The 19,970-nt window shown below is 48.5% G+C and overlaps 1 protein-coding gene across 1 annotated transcript; it reads left to right on the top strand.

Moving 5' to 3' along the window:
* Positions 1-850: 850 nt before the first annotated feature.
* LYRM9 (LYR motif containing 9) lies at positions 851-17,959 on the top strand. Its single transcript, XM_059379365.1, has 4 exons — positions 851-925; positions 13,200-13,343; positions 15,180-15,272; positions 16,439-17,959. The coding sequence occupies exons 2-4, from the start codon at positions 13,218-13,220 to the stop codon at positions 16,454-16,456; spliced, it is 237 nt and encodes a 78-aa protein (XP_059235348.1). The 5' UTR covers positions 851-925; positions 13,200-13,217; the 3' UTR covers positions 16,457-17,959.
* Positions 17,960-19,970: the final 2,011 nt, after the last annotated feature.

The raw sequence follows: 19,970 nt of genomic DNA, 5'->3' as shown, positions 1-19,970 counted from the left end.
GTTGTTCTGTTAAATCAGCTACACATGGAGTCAGTCTGTGTAAGGAAATCAGCCTTTTCATTACAAATGGGTTTAAAAAGCCCTAGAGAAGTGAGACGTGAACAGAAACAATATTATCCACTAACAGCCCAACTCTCTTTCAGACAGCTGAGAGAAGATGAGCAGCAGCATTGAACAGGGGGTTTGTCTTAAGATAAAGACTCATCTTTATTTCTTTCAGGATATAAAACTTGTATTTAAATCAATTCAGAGAAGCACTTTAGCTTTAAACATTAGAGAGCGGGGAGAGCCTATTTAATAAAACAGCATTATTTCATTTTCAAAGAATGATACTGGCAGTAGCTCTGAGTTTAAATTCTGTATTCTTTTCCTCAATTATAATTATAGATGGGACTGAAAGGAAGCATGCCTATTACTGTCATATTTATTCTTTTGACAGGTGTTATGGGACTGTAATTTGATGAAATGACTCAAAACGCAGATTCCCTTACAAATACAATTCCTGTCATCAGCACGAGTGGTTTAGGGGAAGTCCTCCAGCAAGCCTTTTCACCAATCTTGAACACCCCTAATGTTTTAGCAGCGATCTGTATTCAGGAACATGGGGGAGAGCCTGCCTTCAGGGCTTATATCCGAGGTAGCAACAGCCAGAAGGAAGAGTGGGTGTTTAAGGTAGAGAAGGCAACTGTTAGTGGGACAGCCTTCTTTTTCATCTGGGTGGGGTTGGATCAGGCAAAGGGCATCCAGACTGTTTTCGCCAGTAGGGTTTCCTTATAAACAGACCCCAGCCCCGCATGCGGCCGGCAGAGGGCGCTCGACGAACAGCCGACGGGCGGGGGCGGTGCCGCGCCGAACCTGGAGCGCAGGCGCACTCGTGGCTGCGGCGTCCGTCGCGTCCGGGGTTGACGTTGCTCGGTGGAGGCGGGTGAGCCGAGCTGGGCTTTCGGAGGGCGGGAGAGGAGCCGCGCGCGAAAGGGCGCAAGGGGGACGGAGCCTCTCGGGGCGGCGGGGTGAGCTAGGGGTGTGAGGCCTCGGCCGTCCTCGGTCTTGCGCGGCCAGTGGAAGACCCATCGGGGCTTCTGTTGCCCCCGTCCCCTCCGCGTCGGCCCTCGTGGCCTCGGAGGGCCAGGTGGCCCGGTGTGTGGCTCCCGGCCGCGTTCGGGCCCGTCGCAGGCCTCGCCGGGCGGCTCGGGAGAGCGGGGCAGGCCCCAGTTTGCTGGGAGGGCCGCAGGGAGCCCCGGGGACTCCAGACGCCTCTGCGAAATGCCCACTGTCTGGCACACACCTCCGCGCTCAGTCTCGGCTGGGCCATTTATAAAAGCAGACGGGGCCCCTCCGCGGCCCATCTGCCCCAGGCTAGCTCCCGGGGAGCACGCTTGCCTGGAGTGACCTTCACGTTCTGATAGATGCGTCTGCAAGATGCGTCAAGTCCCGCGGAGTGGTCCTCAGGACTGTTTTGTTTTATTTTATTTATTTTTATTTTTAAAAATTATTTTTGTTAACATGTAATGTATTGTTTACCCCAGGGTTACAGGTCTGTGAATCATCAGGCTTACACAGTTCACAGCAGTCACCATAGTGGGTTTTTTTGTTTGTTTGTTTTACATAGCTTACAATTCACTCAAAGTGCACTATCGAATGTCTTTTTTTTTTTTTTAAGATTTTATTTATTTATTTGACAGAGAGAGATCACAAGTAGGCAGAGAGGCAGGCAGAGAGAGAGAGGAGGAAGCAGGCTCCCCACTGAGCAGAGAGCCCGATGGGGGACTCGATCCCAGGACCCTGAGATCATGACCTGAGCCGAAGGCCGCGGCTTAACCCACTGAGCCACCCAGGCACCCTCGAATGTCTTTTAGTATAGTTAGTGTTGTGCATCCATACTCAGAATCAATTTTAGAACACTTTCATTGTCCCCCAAAGAAATCTCTCCTTTAGCTGTCACTCTCAAACTCCCATTCCCCCCACCCCCGCCCTGGGCAATCCCTATTCTACTTGCTGTCTCTATGAATTTGCCCATTCTGCACATTTCCTGTAAATGGAATCATACAATATTTGGTCTTTTATGACTGGCTTCTTTCACTTACAGTAATGTTTTCAAGGTTTACCCATTTTGTATCCTGTATCAGTACTTCATTTCTTTTTATTGCAAAATAATACTCCACTATGAATATGCCATGTTTTATTTATCCATTCATCAGTTGATGGACCTTAGGACTAATCTTAACTCTTCACCTCCTACCAAGCCCCTTCTGGATCAGACCCAGACTTCCTGGCCATCATCTTGTTAGCTCTTGCTCTCCCTTGGCACGCCTCCCCCGACTCTGGGGGGCCTGGCATTCCCTTCCTCCCTTAAGCCTTCATGCAAGCTGCCTTCCGCCTTCACCATCCCTTCACCAAATCCTACTCTTCCTTCAGACCTCAGATTGAATGCCCTTTTCTCAAGAAACCTCTGACCCTTGACTGGGTGAGGGACCCCATGAGCCATTCTCTCAGGGACTGAATTCACCTTTGTAGCAGTTATAACTGAGTAGTTAGTTTTAATTTTGTGTTAATGTGTAAGGTATATAGGGTCAGGGCCTTCTGTTTGTTTCTGTAACCCCAGCACCTAGACCTTCTTGATGTCAGTGACTATTTCAATACATGTGCTCATATGCCTACCATATATCAGGCACCGTACTATATTAGGGAGACAGCCATGAATAAATAAATTAACTTCCTGCTGTATGGAGTTTACATTCCAGCGGGGGGAATACAGAGGTGTCAGGTGGTGAAAAGTGCCAGGAAGAAAGATAGAAGGGACTGCAGAATGGTAGGAAAGTCCTCTTAAGTGAGACCTGGATTCCTTTAGGGCAGAGCAATGTGGGTGCCTGGAAGAGCTGTTGGGTAAGGGAGGAAGGGAGAGAGTGAGAGAAGGGTAAATCGGGAGCTTTCAGCTCAAGGGTCCTTTGAGATGAGCCCTACGTATGTGTAGAAAGAGCTTGTTAGGAGGGTAGAGACCTAGGTACAAAGCCTAGCTACGCTGTCACCCAGTTCTGTGTGACCCAGCGCCTCAGTTTTTCATCCTCCGCAAAATGGAAGTATTAGGATTGTAGAGTAAGTAGCCCCCATGAAGTACTCAGCCACGTGGCAGACACCTGGTGGATGTGTAATGGTTTCCTTCTTTTGCCGTCAAACCGCATTGGTGTGTTGTGGCCTATGTGTGGGAGGCCATTGCTTAACGTCACGATGACTTGCTTCATGTTGCTGGTTGCACTGCTCTGAGATCAGCATGTTTGCCTTTTGTCTGATTTTTCCAGTTTGCATTGACGGGGCTAGCTTACCACGTTCATTTGAAGCTGGCAAACTAGCTCAGGGCGGTTGACTGGACACATGGGCTGTTCAGAGTGGCTCCTTAGGCTCTGAGAGAGACAGAAGGTGTGGGAGGAAGAGCTGAGGATCCAGGGCCTGAGTCTGAGACCTGGCTCTGCCACCTTTTGGCTTTGTGATTCCAGGACAGCCATTGTCCTCCTGGCTTTAGTGTCCTCTTTGGTAAATGGAAGTCAACACACATTTATAGAAAGGATTACAGTGTGAGATCTTATAGAGGAGTATGGGCAGCGTGGGGTGTGAGTCTTGAGGAAGGGACGCGGGAGCTACATCTTGGAGGATCAAGAGGAATTCTTGAGGCAGATGAAGAATCCAGCGTAAGGAAAAGAGAAGCGTTGAAGAGCACAGCGTGTTTCAGAGACACAATTAATGATAGTTACCAAGTGCCTCGTATGTGCCGAGCGTTCTTAGTGGCTTAGGAGCATTCATGAGTCCTCGCAACGAGTCTGTGCAGGAGATACCATTAGTTGCCTCATGGACAGATGTGCAGCTGACTCTGAGGTAGAAATTGAGAAGCTTGCCCAGGTCCCACCGCTGGCCAGTGATGGAGCAAGGATTTGAACATAGACTGCCTCATCCCAAGGTCCAGAAACTTAGCCTCTAAGTTCAGTATGTGGCTAGAATGTAGGGACTCTAGACAGCAGGAGATGAGTTTGACGAGACAAGTTGGAAGCAGATTTGAGAAGGGTAAACGCTCCACAGAGGTTCTGGAGAAGGTGAGTGACACGGTGTGCTTTTGAGGAGGTATCCTCCGGTCGGACTGGAGAGAGTGATAGTCGGATAGTCTGAGCAAGGTATTGTTACAAAGCTGGGAGCCCAGGCACTGTCCAGGTGAATGAAGCGGGGGTGGACACTGAGGACGGGGAGGGTGGGACTTGAGAGCCTTGACCATGAAGGAAAGGGACTGGAGGAGCACAAATTGCTGCCCTGTGTTTTAGCTTGGAACGTGCATGTGCAAGTTAGAGCCCCAGAGGTGGGGGAGCAGAATCACTCTGCTTCTATATTGCGACTTTCCCCATCCAGAGAAATAATTGCATATTTAAACAATGGCCTGCACAGGCTTAATTTAGCCTTGTATCAGTATTTAATAGGGCATAATTTCTGGTCTTGTTCTGTAGTTTCATTCTTTTCCTTTCTTTCTTTTTTTAAATATATGACTTTTCCCCACTTATTTTTAGGTGCCTTATGTCAGGGCACAGGGTAGGGAAATAGCCAGGGGGGTTAAATGGGGCCGTAGGCCTATTTCTCAGCGTTTATACCAGTGATATTACTTGGCTCCCAGGAAATTCCCTTTGTGGCTTTATTCTCACTCTTTTCCTTTATCCTGTTATCGTCTCCTTTGGGTTTCCTAAGAACTTTTTTAGTATTTCCTTAGCTGCCCCCTTTTCTTTGTCTGTATAATTGACATCAGCCTTGTGACTTTTTTTTTTTTTCATCTTTATGCAGCAGGAAGCTATAGATGATGGCCTTGGGTTTCAGAAAAGCATGGAGCAAAGTTTTATGGAGAAGGTTGAAAAATAAGTGTGGGATAATAGCACAGTCAAGTGCTTTCATGCATGCGGGCCTGGTCCTGAATGAGCTCCAGGAGAGTTCTCTGTGGGGTCCTTAGCCTGGATCCAGGCGGCATTCAGTGGATGGCTCAGATACAGACGTAGCAGGTGGTGTTAGAAGCAGGCAGGGGCAAGGGGCAACAGTCCTCAGTGTGATTCCTGGCCTTACCATCTAATAGTTGTGTGGTCTCTGGCAAGTTTCTTCCCCTCTCAGAGCCCCAGTTTCATTATCTATAAAATGGGACTAATGATTCATACCCCAGAAGATTGTTGTGAGGGTGCACAGGGTAACACATGAAGCGCTCAACACCTTCCTGGCACTTCCTGGCACTTCCTGATCATTCCCTGAACGGTAGGTCATACGACATGGCATCAGCCGTGTAGAAAGCTTGAGGTGGGACAGCTAGGTAACATGCCAGGCCATCCGTTTCTGGTCCTAGGGCCAAGCCCAGAGCCATACACGTGCTAGGTTCTCTGAATGACGTTGTGTGGGTGACTGACACAGCTCGCTGGGGCTCCTGTCTCTCTCTCTGGACCCCCTTCTTGCCTGGGATGGGATTGTTTCGTGCTTTTATTGTGCTGAATTGAGTGGAGCCGGCTAATAGACAGGGTCAGGTACCCCAGAGATTGTAGCAGATGGTGACTGGACAGAACTAATAAAATACAAGGTGGGAAACAGATTTAAGAAGTGTTCATGGAAAAAAAGTTCCCCTGAGCTGAATGCCAGAGTCACGGTGAGGGCCTGAGCCGAGAATGCCATCTGAGTGGCCTTTCTTGAAGAGCTAGGTAAAAGGAGGGGACATTGCCCCTTGAGCTCCAAGAACCCACGAAGCTGGTCAGGATCCAGAACTGTGGCTTTCCCCCCTGGACAGTACGTCTAAGAGGGAGACCGATATTGAGGGTGCGTGTGTCCTGAAGAGTGTGAGTGGGACAGGGAGGCATTAGGAGAGGATCGCACCTTCAGGGTGGGGATCTTGGAAGAGAATGACTTCGGGGCTGGGGTCACTAACTGAACAATGACAGAATGGCCTCGGAGGTTGTTGGGCTGGGGGGAGCGGGTAGAGACTTGAGCCCAGAGGGCAGAGCTCAGATCCACGAATGAAGTGGAGAGCTCAGACTTGGGAGCATATTAAGGGAGAAAAGCTGGAAAGCTCCCTGGCAGGGATGGGGAGAAGAGATTTCTTTTACCCTGGATAGGAAAAAGCTGCCTTCGGTGCTCTGGTTTTGAGACTCCCTACTTTGGGATGACTTTTCTGCTCATTCAGTTAACACCTCTGACCGAGAGCGTCTACCATGAGTCAGGCCATGCCACCTTCCGTATTTTTAGAACTTTCTAATTCATCGGAGGCGACAGCATGAATAACCAGAGTTCAGTTCTGATTTGGGGAGAAAGCTAAATAAATATCATATGCTCTTTAGTTTGATTTCAAAGAAAAAAAGATTATTTTTTTTCGCTTTGATGTTGGTGGAGGTCACTAAATCCACCACCTCTCCCAGTGTCAGTTTGCGTGAGCATCTCCCTTCCGCAGCCCAGTCTTGTCTCAGCTAGAAGCACCTAAAGATATCATAACGTATTGTTTTCCCTTTTGCTACTTTTCCAGGCCCCGAAAAGGGCCCCCTATTGAGTGGGCTGCTGCCATGATCCCGGCAGGCATGCATGCTGCCTTACTCAGTCCTCCCATCTGTCTTGCCATGATCGGGGGCCCATGTACTTGCAGTGTTCCACTCAGTCTTCCAGATGCGGGAGAGTTGACTGGAAGGTGTTGGAGCAAGGAAGGGTTCAATCTGACACCCTTCTGTTGAGGGACCACTGCATGCCAGGTGCGCCTAACAGAGGAGGCTGAGCTGGGTAGAGGGTGGAGGGAATGGAGAATTTGGTTTCAAATGGGATAGAGATTGGCAGTTGCCTGGGAAAGCCTTGACACCCACCCCCCCACACACACCCCTACCACCACCACACACACTCATATACTGATGAGCTTAGAGCTTGTTCTGTGTGTGCCAGTAAAGGATATCAAGCAAGGGGCTCAAAGATGAGATTTTTTTGTCTTCCGTTGCTCATTCTGGCTGCACATAGAGAGGGACTGAAGAAGAGACATGTCAGAAGGGGTGTTGGATTAATCCAGGAGAGAGGCTCTGCGAGCCTAACAGAGACAAGGAAAAGGAGGGACGCCTTTCCTTCAAGAACTCAAGGAGTTTAGAGCACTGAAGTCGAGTCAGAGTCCACATCCCAGCGCTGCCACTCCCTGGTTGTGTATTCATGGTCGGCTTCAGTTTTCACATCTGCAAAATGGAATGACAATGCTTTTTTGTCCAAGGGTGGTTGTAAAAATGTCTAGCACCTCTCTTAGCCCATCAGTCAGCTCTTGGGCAAGGATGAATCTCATGAAAGAGGGGATTTGAAAATACTCTTGCCCGATGGCCTCCCCAGACTGACTGAGGTAGGAGGCGTCAGTTGCCTGTAGGGAATTCCTGCAGGTGACCTGGAGGGAAGCTGAGAGGACCGGAAAGGGTTGTCATGGATGGGCAGGAAAGGGAGGATGTTGCTGCCAGAGGTGATGGGCAGGAGAACTCAGGGCTTGGAAGATTCTGAGGTTCATCAGCTAGTAAGCATTGATGGAGGAGTGTGCTTGGTGCCAGGTTGTACTGTGCTGGCACTGAAAGAATAGAGATGGGGGAATCGGACACAGTTCCTGTCCTCAGGGGAGTTCTGTCCGGTCAGAGAAGATTGAGAGGCAAACACTCAGAGCCCAGGTGATTCCTGCTGATCTAAGCAGGCACACAGGCTATGGGCAAACAAATCAGGGAGAGAGTCTAGTTCTATGTGGGGAGGAAGAGAAGACAGGAAGACTTAACCAAAAAGAAATTTCCTGGAAGAGTGTTAAGAGCTCACAGAACCAAGGGAGAAGGCTGGAGAACCCGGCAGGAATCTAGACATTTCTGGAAGTCCAGGAGGCAGGAGCTACAAGGACAGTTCAGAGCAGGAAGAGGCTCGTCATGCAGCCATTGCTAGAACACATGAACTCATTTTCATGTTCTTTGTAACCTTGCTCAAGAGCCCATTTCCAGAGATGGGGAGTACTCAGTTGGCCTCGCCTGGGTCTCATGTTCTCCTTGTTGGCCAGGAGAGATGGAGCCACAGACCATAGTCTCAGCAGGCGAGGCTCAATGGAAAGAAGTCATTCCTTAAAAAGAAATTGGGGAGTGGGGTGCCGTTAGGAAGAGTAGCACCCACCTGGACTCTGGAGCCAGACTTCTCAGGTGGAGATCCTGGCTTTTGTGCTCAGAGCTCTGTGACCTTGGACAAATTTCTTGCCTCTGTTTCTTTATCTGTAAAAGGACAGCATAATGGAACCTCCTTGTTGAATTATTGTGAAGACGAAATTAATTCATGTGCGTCATTTAGAATAGTGTCTCTCCCATGTTACATACTCAGTAAGGCTGTGATCGTAATCATCCTAAGTGCTCAGGGTTTGTTATTATTACTAAAGGAACCACAGGTGGTGTGTCAGTGTGCCTGGCAGGTGGAGGAGTGCTGAGGGGTGAATCTGGATGGGCAAGAAGGCTTTAGGAGTCAGTGCCAGCCTCACGAGTTTAAGACTTTATCCCCTAGGTAAGTAGAAAGCCGTGGAAGGGTTTTTCTAAAATAACTTTAAGTTACAAAAGAAATTTCAAAATACAGAGAAGTTGAAATAATAGCACAAGGTCCACCCTATTCCTGCCCTCTAAACACGATCTTAACATTTCACCACATCTTTCTCACCCTATCTTTTCTCTTTTTGTGTTGCCTCTTGTGGAGCCATGTGAAAGTAAGTTGCAGACGTGATGACACATCACCCCTAAACACTTCCTTCCACTCACGTCTCCCGAGAATGAGGACATTCTCCCACACGACGCACTGTTGTTCTACCTGAGAAAATTCATAGTTAATAATAATTCACAATATCCCGTCACATCCAGCTGTGGGAGGATTTGAAGTAAGATGTTCGACAAGGCGTTGTGGCTGCCATGTGGAGGATGACTGTAAGGGGGCCAAGGGCAGGCAGGTACCCTCCCGTAATGCAGGTGACACATGATGAAGCCCGAACTAGAGTGATGTGGGGTTGCAAGGCCTGTTTGAGGTACTCCAGAGGTCTCCCATTGAACGTGGTAGCAGGGATGGTGGGTCAGTGAAAGCTTCCAGGAGGAGGTGCTGGACCTAACACCTGAGTGTTGTAGGGTCAGGAGACCTGCAGAAAGCAGACTGTGGGCAAGAGTGGGAGGATTCATTTGACACGTAAATATTAAGCATCTACTGTCAGGGTTCCATTTATACGTCAACTTGACCGGGCCATGAGATGCCCAGAGATTTGGCCAAACATTCTGGGTGCGTCTGTGAGGGAGTTTTGGATGGGATTAACAACATTTATTTTTTAACAGGGGAGGGGGGATGCTGAGGGAGAGGAATTCTTTTAAGCAGACCCTACACTGAGTGTTAAGTCGAACCTAGGGCTTGATCTCATGACCTGAGTTCATGATTTGTGCGGAAACCAAGAGTTGGATGCTGAACTGACTGTGCCACCCAGGTGCCCCTGGATGAGATTAACATTTAAATCAGGAGACTGAGTAAAGCAGATTGCCCTCCCTGATGTGGGCAGGCCTCCTCCAAGCACTTGAAGTCCTGAATACAACAACAGACTGACCCTCCCCTGAGTGAGAAAGGATTTTCTTGGCTGGTGACCTTCAGCCTGGGACATTGGCTCTTCCTGGTTTGACATGGACTCAAACTGGGGCACCTGCTCTGTGAGATTTCAAACTTGCCAGCCTCAGTAATCACGTGAGCCAGTTCCTTATAAATAGTATACACACATAAATATAACATAGATATATTCTCTCTGTATATTCTATTGGTTCTGTGTCTCTGGAGAACTCTATTGCGTCTACTATAAGCCAGGCATTTTGTCACAGTGCAGAGACTATAACAGGCAAATAGGACGCAGACTCATGGAGTGTGCCACTCAGAGCTCAGTTTGCCTGGACTCTGGGCGGAGTGGTCGAGAAGGGATGAGGGGTGGGCAGGGGCCTTGGAGGAAGGAGTATGGACTTTGTTCCTATGGAACAAAATAATCTCCTGCCCATACTTGCTGGGTTGGTTTCTAAGTATTGCTTGGGTTTTTATCTACAGTGCTTTCCAAAGCTTAGTACCACTTTCCTGATTTTTCTCATATCCACATCTCAGCTGCATTCTTTTTTGCTGGATATATTTAAAAATACGAGTTTTACGCCTATTCCTTTTTAAAACATTTAAGCCACACTACCTATGAAATTACGGAATTTTTTTTATTACACATGAAAATAAACAAAAAATCATTACAATAAAATATGTTGACCCATATACTGCTTAAAATAATTTCACAGTTTTCCTACATTTGGGGAGAGTTGTCATGAGGGACAGGGTTAGGGGTGGATATCAGATCTGGGGTTTTAGGCAGGAACATGCCATGCTGAGATTTAGGTTTTGGAAAGACTCAATGGCTGTTGAGTGGTGAATAGATTGGAAGATAGGGAGACCTGCTCAGAATTCTGGCTGTTGTCCCTGGGAGCTCTGTTAAGAGCCTGAAGCAAGGATGTGCAGTGGGAATAGAGAGGCGGGGACAGATGTGAGGGGGCATTCAGAGGTAGAATTTGATAGGACTTAGAAACAGTGGCGTGGGATTGAGGCAGGAAGAGAAGTCTAGGTTGGCTTAGTGATGGTTTTGGTTTGGTTGCTTGAGAAGACAGAGGTACCTTCACAGAGGAGCTCAGGAGAGGCTAAAGTCAAGTGCAAAGAGCAAGATATGCCAGGTGATGGTTAGGGGCTGCAGAGTTTGACTACAGTTCTAGCAATGATGCTGTGAAGTTCATTGCCCCTTAATAGCAAACCCACACTTTAAATTAAATTAAAGCATTTTTAGTTTAACTCTTCTGAGTGGACCCACACATGCATTCTCTGCTACTTATTACTGAGAATGACTAAGTATTATAATTGAGCTGAAAATAATCTCCCGCCCATACTTGCTGGGTTGGTTTCTAAGTATTGCTTGGGTTTTTATCTACTGAAACAAAGTTGTGCTCTTTCCAAATGTTAATTTTAAAGCCTGCAGATGGTAACCATCTGTTACACGACTAGCATTTTACAATATTTGATTAGCACTTTATATAGTTTGGGGAAGCCTGCCAGTGGAGTCTGCCCATCAGGTGGGGACTTCGGTGGTACGTGCTCTCTAGTGGTCGTTGAAGGTCTTTGCCCTCATTGTATGGGGTTCCCCTCCCCTAAAGGAATGTGCTTTAGTACAGCTAGTCAGACTGGTAGGTTGATATTTGTGGCAGGAGAACCTCAGGGGCCTTGCCTTGTTTGTACTGTTCCTTAGAGCTGGAACCATCAGACCTCATCATGGAAGCAGAGTTTGAGAGGTCAAGATCTGTCTGTCAGTTAGGACTCTCTGGGTTGCAAGTGACAGAGTAACAAACCCAAGCTTCTTTGGCAAAGGGCATTATTAATTGGGTTAAGTCATTACTAAGTCTAGGGGTGGGACTGCCTTCGGGTGGACGGTTCAGACGAATTCTTCAGACTTGGTTCCCTCACACCCTTAGCTCTGCCTACTGCTGTGGCTTCAGCCTCAGGCTTCCAGAGGAGGCAAGATGGCGCCCTGGAGAGAGGCACAAATCCCCGCAGCAGCAAGTAATGAGGGGAAAAAAATGGAGGCCTTCCCGGCCACCCCTGCAGAGGCGGTAGGATGCGTTCTGATTGGGCCAGCTTCCATCATGTGCCACCTGTGACCCAATCCCTGCGACCACGTGGATGCAGAGCTCTGATTGATCAGACCTGGAGTGGAGCCCCACCCTGACCTGTGGGCAGAGGCCCGGGGAGAGGCAGATCTGCAGTCACACGTCTGGTGCTGTTAGCAGAAGTGGGGAAGGTTGAGATGGGGGTCGGGCAGACCACCACCTGCCTGCCCCGGTGTCATGGCGGGAGCCCAGAGTACCAGGAGGCATTGGCAAACTTAGCTGTGGAGACAGGCAGTTATTGTTGCCAGGACGATAATATGCTGGAAATGGAATGAAGGAGCCTCTGAAACCGGCTACTTAATGAATTTCCTTTCATAGTTTTAAGAACCTCTGATAGATTGAGTATTCTAGTTCTCTCTCTCTCTCTTTATTTATTTATTTTTTTTTTTTGAGGGGGAGGGAGTTGTCTTTTTTTTTTTTTTGTCTTTCTTCTGTTTATGTCACTTTAAAACTAAGACCAGTCACTTAATCTTGGTCTTTTAGCTCCTTGGTTTGGAACACTGTGAGCTTCTCTCTCAGAGAGGAGCGATCTGTACAGAGCAGATAACAGATTCCATTCAGTCTAGTTCAACAAACAGGGCACGAAGCCCCGGGGCCTGGGCCAGGCTCCACAGACCTGGCAGCAGATGAATCCTCAGCAGTGTGGGAAGCACTGTAACAGCTCCAAAACAGGGCACTGTAGCTCCTCAGGGCAGGACAGTCAGGAAGGGCTTCTCAGAGGAAGTGACACGGGGCTGGAGCTGGAAGGATGAACATGAGTTGCCCCCATGGCAGAGAAGAGGAGGGGAGCTTGATGCTAAAGGCACTGCTAGTGCCAAGAGACCAAGAGGCGAGGTACTTGCTGGTTTGGGGGGGGTTGAGCAGAGGCCACTGGCTCCAGTGGGCATTCTGGCGTCAGCATGGAGAAGACTGGAGAGTGACAGGCTAAAGGCGGGAACAGACACCAGGCAAGATGCTGTGGTAGAGGTCCAGGCAGGAGCCTGTGGCGCATCTGCTTAAAAGGCAGGTTTGGTCCAGCCGATCTGGGGTGAGAGTGTTTCTAACCATCTCTCAGGTGACATCACTGCTACTGGTCCAAGACGATTCTTTGAGTGGTGAGGCTCAGACCTCTGGCGTTCTCCTCTTTGTTGGCTGTAGTCTGCTGGTTTCTTAGTCTACAGTGCAGGATCTTCCTGCTCATCTCCCCTACTCTGCCTGTCCATGACACCACCTCACCCACCCCCCACAAGTTGGCTTCCAGAAAGAATGAGGCGTGTGTGATTTCGCCTCTGGTCCCTGAAGGCCTACCGTGGGCTGAGGCTTCTGCAGGACAGAATGCCCTGCCCAAGCTCAGTCAGGGTCTGGGTTCTGTGCAGTGTGGCGCGAAGGGGACTGGGCCTCCATGTTGTATCAGACCTGCTGACAGAGCCATGGAACAGGGAGCTCAGGGCTGGGGATTGGCTTGATGCCTTTGAAATAATGCTCTGTGTTTTCCAGGGACAGAGGGACTCGCAGATGGCCCCACTACCAGGGGCAGAGCTGGTCCAGAGGCCGCTGCAGCTCTACCGATATCTGCTGCGCTGTTGCCAGCAGCTGCCAACCAAGGGCATCCAGGAGCATTACAAACATGCTGTCAGGCAGGTGGGAGCAGGGGATAATGAGCTCGGGGTGGTGGTGGGGAGGTGTCACATAATAGGAGGACTCTTTCAGAGTTGGGGGCAGGGGACAGGGAGGGTCTTTTGGGTGGTAGTGTAAGGGAGGAGTGGCAGACTAGTAAGAGACACCAAAAACCATAGCCCAGCTCCTCTCTCTTATTTCTGCTTAGAAAACAGACGCTTATCCTCTAGCACATCAGCTCTGTGCCAGGGCTCAATAAGGCAGCTAAATGGATAATTAGAGTAGAGTATAGGACATAGCATCACTTTGACAGGCGTTCCTGTGAGTAATGCACAGCCTGAGTGTACTCATGAGAAAACATCAGGTAAATCCAGACGGAGGGACCATCTCCACACCAGTGGCCTTGGCTCATCCAACATGACAGGGTCGGGAAGCACCGAGAAAGGCAGACCTGCTCTGCTTGGTATGATATGACCATGAAATATAATGAGTGGATTGGTTCTGGGCCAGGAAAAAAAAAACAAAAACAGTGCTTAAAAAGGACAATATTGGAGACCTTCCTGAAATTAGAATATGGGCTGTAGATGAGATGATAGTATTATACCAATGTGGCATTTTCTAAATTTGACTACTGTGGTTTAGTAATCTCCTTATTAAAACACATGGAAGCGTTTAGGGATCAAGGGCATGATGTCTGCAACTTCCAAATGTTCCCAGAAAATTGAGTACAAACCTATATAAAGAGAGAATGGTAAAGCAAATGTGAGATGTTCATGACTGGTGATTCTGGTAGAGAAAAGCTTCTGTAGGTTAGAGGTTACTTCCAAATAAAAAATCATAAAAAATAAATAAAAATAAAAAATAAAGTAAAATAAAAATAAAATAAAAAATAAAAAACTTAAATGAATACAAATGTAATGTGGAAAGTTAAAAAAAAAGTTGAGGTAGCAACAGCCAGGCTGTGAAAATACGGAGGAGGAAGCAGCTAGTTGTCTGAGGGCGTCAGGGAGGGCTTCGCAGCGTGAGCATTTGAGGTGCTCCTGAAGACAAATAGGTTGAGAGTGACTGGGCAGAAGAGGTACCAGGTACCCTTGTGAAGCGCTCTGAGTGCCACACCAGTGAACCTGAATCTCACATTCCTTCTCTGGTCAAAGGCAAACAGCAGCCCCATGCTGCTCTGCACTGGGCCTGGCTGGAGTTTCTAGTCACTGGTCCCCAGCCCCCACTCTGCTTGGCCTTCCAGCACTTTTCCTTCCTATCATGCCCTGCAGGGAGCAAATGGAACCGAGAGATGGAAGTTTCTTTGGGCCCCTGCTGCCTGATCACCTTTGGGTCCGGCCTGATTTGGGGTACCTTGGGGGCCAGTCTTCCATACTGCTGCTGCTCTGCGGGCAGGAGGATGGGCTGTGTAGTTAGAAGGGACTCGGATTTGAATGCCGCCGCCACGCACAGTGGCTGGGTAGGTCATCCAAGCCTCTGTTTCCTCATCTGTAGGACAGATCCTTCCTTTTTTTTTTTTTTTTTTTTTTTTTTTAACTCATTTATTTGACAGACAGAGATCACAAGTAGACAGAGAGGCAGGCAGAGAGAGAGGAGAAAGCAGCTCCCCGCCAAGCAGAGAGCCCGATGCGGGGCTCAATCCCAGGACTCTGAGATCATGACCTGAGCCAAAGGCAGAGGCTTTAACCGACTGAGCCACCCAGGCGCCCCATGGACAGATCCTTCTAACTGTTCCTGGAGGGCTCAGAGCCATGCCCAGTGGAAAGTGGCCATGGTGTGTCAGGCCTGTGCCTGATGCTCTGAAGATGCTGGTCCTGCGAATTTTGTCTTGTCATTTTTTTTTAATGCTTAAACTTCCAGAGTTTCCGGGTTCATTCAGATGAAGACAATCCTGAGAGAATCCAGCAGATTATTAAAAGAGCCATTGAAGATGCAGACTGGATCATGAACAAAGTAAGTTCTTGGCTCCCGGCTCTTCCTACCCTCTGGTTGGGGGGGGGGGGTTGACAGCAGTAATTTCTGTGGCCACCAGGGGTCGCCCCTGCCCCACACGTGGGCCAGATCAGCCAGGCAGAGGCACCCTACGGCCCCAGCCAACAACTCCCCTCTTCCAGAAGCCCAGAGTTGGGGGGAGATGCCTTTCTGGTTGTATCTGTTTTCTGTCAGGGGTGGGGAGTTCTGAGTCCCTAAACACCAACAGTGCTGAATAAGCTAAGGCAGGGTAGCAGGAAGAAGGAAGAGAAAGGTCTTCTTGGAAGCAATAGTGCCTGAACTAGCAGCAGCCTTGTGATGGTTCAGACAGGAAGGCTGTTTTGGGGTGTAGTGAGCTCCTCATAGCCAGGGGTATTCATACTGAGGTAGGGTTATTGAGGAAACATTCAAGCATCTATTTTGGTAGAGGAAGGGAAGGAGTCAGGATTACAAATTAACTTGCTGGTCCTTACCCACTAGTGTTAGAACAACCCAGAGAGCTGGGTGGAGCGTGCCCCATGCCCCCATCCTTCTAAATCAGGATCTCCAGATGTCGGGGCCGGGGTTCATTTTTAAAACTCAGTGATTGGACTTCATGACTTCTGAGGGTCTTCCTCTACCTGAGTTTTTTTTTTCTTTGAACCAAGATGTAGCTTAAAGAACAGGATGGGCACACCCCATATTCCTGTCTGACATTCCCATGTCTGCTGTCTTTTTTTTTTTTTTTTTTAAGATTTTGTTTGTTTATTTGAGAGAGAGACAGTGAGAGAGAGCATGAGAGGGGAGAAGGTCAGAGGGAGAAGCAGACTCCCCACGGAGCTGGGAGCCCAATGCGGGACTCAGTCCCGGACTTGGGGATCATGACCTGAGCTGAAGGCAGTTGCTTAACCAACTGAGCCACCTAGGCGCCCTTCTTTGTCTTTCTTATGTGTGCCCTCCTACCCCGTCAGGTTCCTTTTCCATTAAGGAAGAAAGGGTCCCTGTGTGCCAGCTAGAGATTTGACTGTCTGGTGCCTGCCTCGCTGCCTCCAAGAAGCCCCTGCAGGAGGCAGCTAGGGCCCCAAAGAACATGGTTCTCAGGATTTCCTAGGTTCTCCCTCCCCCTTTGGCTTCCCTCACCCACTTCTAATGATCTCTCTGCCGTACAGTATAAAAAACAAAACTGAGACACTGTCTGTCCTGAAGACATTGAAGTGCAGAGACCTCGCTTCTCCTGAAACTCAGCAGCAGCAGCCGCTTTGGAATATCCATCGGCCTCATTGGCTGAGAGCAAGAAATCAGGGGTAGGAGAAACTGACGTCAGCTCAGCCAGCTCTTCTTGCCACGTGTGTGTTCCCGGCATCTTTTATGTTCGCTTTCCTGGCCGTTGCCACGGGAGATTTGGGGAAGAATACATTTTGTCACTTTGTTCTGAAGGTGCCACATGAATTCTGGATGTTGTCCTTGGAGATCCAGAGGAGACAGGGCATGGGTTTTTGAACCAGTCAGGTCTGGATTTGAATCTCAGTTCTGCTCCTTTTCAAGGGTCTTGTCTTTGAGCTCAGCGTCCTCCCGTGTGAAGATTAAGTATGAGGAAGTTGAAGAGCTTCATGCAGGACAGAGTACATGGGGGTGCAAGTAAATGTCCCTTCCCCAAGGAGGCTATCCTCTAGTGCTCCTTCCTCCCCGCCCACAGTGCTCCGCATGTCTCTCTGGTGCATTCCTTGTCTGGCCCGGGTGGTGTGCGGGCCTGTCCTGTCTTGCTTGTTGTCCCTGAACCCTCATGGCCCCACCATGCCCAGCACTCCACCAAACAGCTGTTCCTCTAGGCACTGTCCTCCCGTGAAGTCCTGGCCCGTGCCTTCAGGGAGTCTTTAGTGTCCCTGAAGTGGTGAAACACAGGCCACATGGAACAAGGAAGAAGGGCAGAGCAGCTCCAACGGACGCCCAAGTGTGCAGGCTTCTGTGAATCTGCGATCTGGCGTGCTGGCCCTTCCATGCTTTGCCACCGTCTTGGAAGGAAGGGTAGAGGCAGAGAGGAAAGGAGGGAGGTGGGGAGCAAGCATTCTTGTGGAGTATGGTGACCCTGATACCCGTGGAGAGGCAGGCTGGGTCACATCCCCCAATTCCATACAGTTTGCTCTTGGGGGAACTTACCTGGCTTGCTTCAGCCTTGGTTTCCCCATCTCCAGTGCAGTGATGCCCCCCCCCCACCTGCCCGGGCTGCAGCGAGGAGCACTGAGCTCTAATGCAGGCCAGGCCCTTCTTGCAGAAGCCAGCTCAGGGAGCCTGCTGCGCTGCCGTGGCCGGGTACCACGGTTAGGGAGACCCCCTTTGCCTATGGGCAGGTGGAAGCATGGACGGGTTGAACTCCATTTCAAGGTCACCAGGCTACTAAGCAAGTTCTGTCTGAATCTACCAAACACTACAGATTTGGGAGGGAAGAAGGGGCAGCAAAGGGAGGAAAAGCTTCCAAGAAGGACTGGGGGGACTGGGCAGAGCAGGAGGAGCAGCTGAAAGTGGAGAAGCCACACTGGACTTGAGTATCCCCAAGGACTCTCAGCCAGAGGGATGAGCCAACACGTCATGACCCCACAATGAATTATAAGACTTAAAGTGACTCAGGGACATCTGTATGCACTTGACTGATCTGCAAATAATGAAGTAAATATATCGATTTCTGAAAGCTCTGGTATCGTGAATGGTGTGCTCATTCATTCCCCAGACACATATTGTTGCCTACTGTGTGCTGTCATACTAGGTATTGAGGACTTAGAGACAGGCCTTTAGAAAGCTGTCCAGGTGGAGATGGATCTTCAAAGGAGATGGCTCTCTTTTGTTGAGATTTTTATTGTTTTCTAAAAATGGGGGAACTGGTAGGTGGTGATTATTTCTTGGCTAAGTACTGGCTGTGTGTTTGGGGGTGTGGGGTCCTCTCCTTATCCCTGATGCTCAGGGGATGATTTGGAGGGGGGAACACTTACCCTTACTACATGATGGGCAGGCCTGGGTGCCTCCCACAGACATCCTCTGAGAAGTTTGTCTCGAGGCAGAGAAAGGACCTATTCCAAAGCACAGATTGTCAGGAATGAAGACCCAAACTTCTCCCAACTTCCTTTAATGAACCTGTCCCTCTGTCCATCTTGCTTCCCTTGGGGATGGGGATTAACATGAGCATCCAGAGCAAAAAAAACCCAACAACCAAAACAAAAAAACTACCTTTGTTGAATGACAGGGGAAAACTTGGGAAATGATGTGCATTTCCTGTCCCCAGTGCTGACCTCACTCCCGCCCTGTCCATGACATCCTCTGGCACCCTTGCACCTTGCACATGGATTCCTCACTCTTCCAGCACTCCAGCCTGCTCATTCTAGGTGTATTTGCCCAAGCGTCTCCTCCTGTCTGCAGTGCCCTTCTTTGCTTGCCTTATTCACCTGAAAAACATCTTTTCTCTGTCAAGACTAAGCTTAGGCATGATTTCTATGAAGATGTTATTTGCTCCCCGTAGCATTACACCTTCAAGATTTTTTTCATGTTAACTGCTGAATGCAGACCAATCAGATGATGCTGGTTCCTTGAAAAATGAATGCAGTCTTAGGCCAAATTAAGAAAGACATGGGATCAAGAAGAAGGGAGGTGAAAATCCTTCTTGTATGCTGCTTTATTCAGATTATATCTGGAGTATTGATTTTCAGGTGTGGTCCATGGCCTCCTGGGAATTCCCCAAACCCTCTGATGGGATCCTCAAAGTCAAAACTACGTTCATAATAATACTAAGACACTGTCTTTGCCAGTCCGTGAACATTTGCAGTGATGGCACAGAAGCAATGATGAATAAAACTGCTGGTGCCTAAGCATGAATCAGGATAGGGATTATCACCACCAGCTTACTCATGAATGTCCCTGATGAAACAGCAAAATGCTTAATTTTGTTAAGACTCAACACTTGAGTGTAAAAATATTCTGTGCAATGAGCTGAAAAGCACACATACATACAGCACCTGGGCTGCACACATAAGTAGGACAGTTGTCTGAAGGAAAAGCACACAATTATTTGAGATGTGAGCCAAATAAACTTCTTTATTCATAGAACTGCATTCTCTTGTGGAAAACTGGTTGGATCTGTCCTCTGTCATGTTAACCATCCTTCATAGATTCATTTCCTCTGTAGTGTTGCCATTCATTTATGTATTCAGTAATTCACTAATTGGACAGACACTGAGCACCTTGTATGTATCAAAAATTACATCTATGTCTCCATCTAGGTGAGATTGTGGATGGTTTAATTTGCTCCCCCTTCTGATCTGTGTGGTTTCTGGGAATGTGTGGAGAGATTTCGTTTTAGGCACCCATGATGACCCCTAGGAATCTAGAAGTCTTTTTCATAATCTTTTCAAGGAAAAAGTTTTTTGCCCCTAAAATTTTCCTATTTATAGACATTAGTCCACTTTTACACATACATTTGTTGCTAACGAGTTTGACTGGAAAATGGTGAATCACTTTGAAAAGATTTTTTTTTTTCTGACATTGCCACCTTCCCCTTACCATAAATCCTTAAAATTCTCAAATTGGAGACACAAGAGGACTTGTCTAAGTCCTCTTGGACAACTTGCTACATCAGCCTCAGCTTCCAGACTCCAGGTGTGGAGGTAAAGGAACATTCTCATCCCTTTCTTCATCTTGGCTGCGGTGTTGATTTCA

This window comes from Mustela nigripes, chromosome 16 (assembly GCF_022355385.1).
Source record: "Mustela nigripes isolate SB6536 chromosome 16, MUSNIG.SB6536, whole genome shotgun sequence".
Lineage (NCBI taxonomy): Eukaryota > Metazoa > Chordata > Mammalia > Carnivora > Mustelidae > Mustela > Mustela nigripes.
The sequence above is the reverse complement of the archived record's forward strand: the minus strand, read 5'-3'. Positions and strand labels throughout refer to the sequence as shown.

Excerpts from the sequence above, each read along its gene's own strand:
- LYRM9 (XM_059379365.1), top strand. The coding sequence starts at position 13,218 with ATGGCCCCACTACCAGGGGCAGAGCTGGTCCAGAGGCCGCTGCAGCTC. Across the intron at positions 13,344-15,179 it reads ACAAACATGCTGTCAGGCAG|AGTTTCCGGGTTCATTCAGA; the intron begins GTGGGAGCAGGG and ends TTAAACTTCCAG.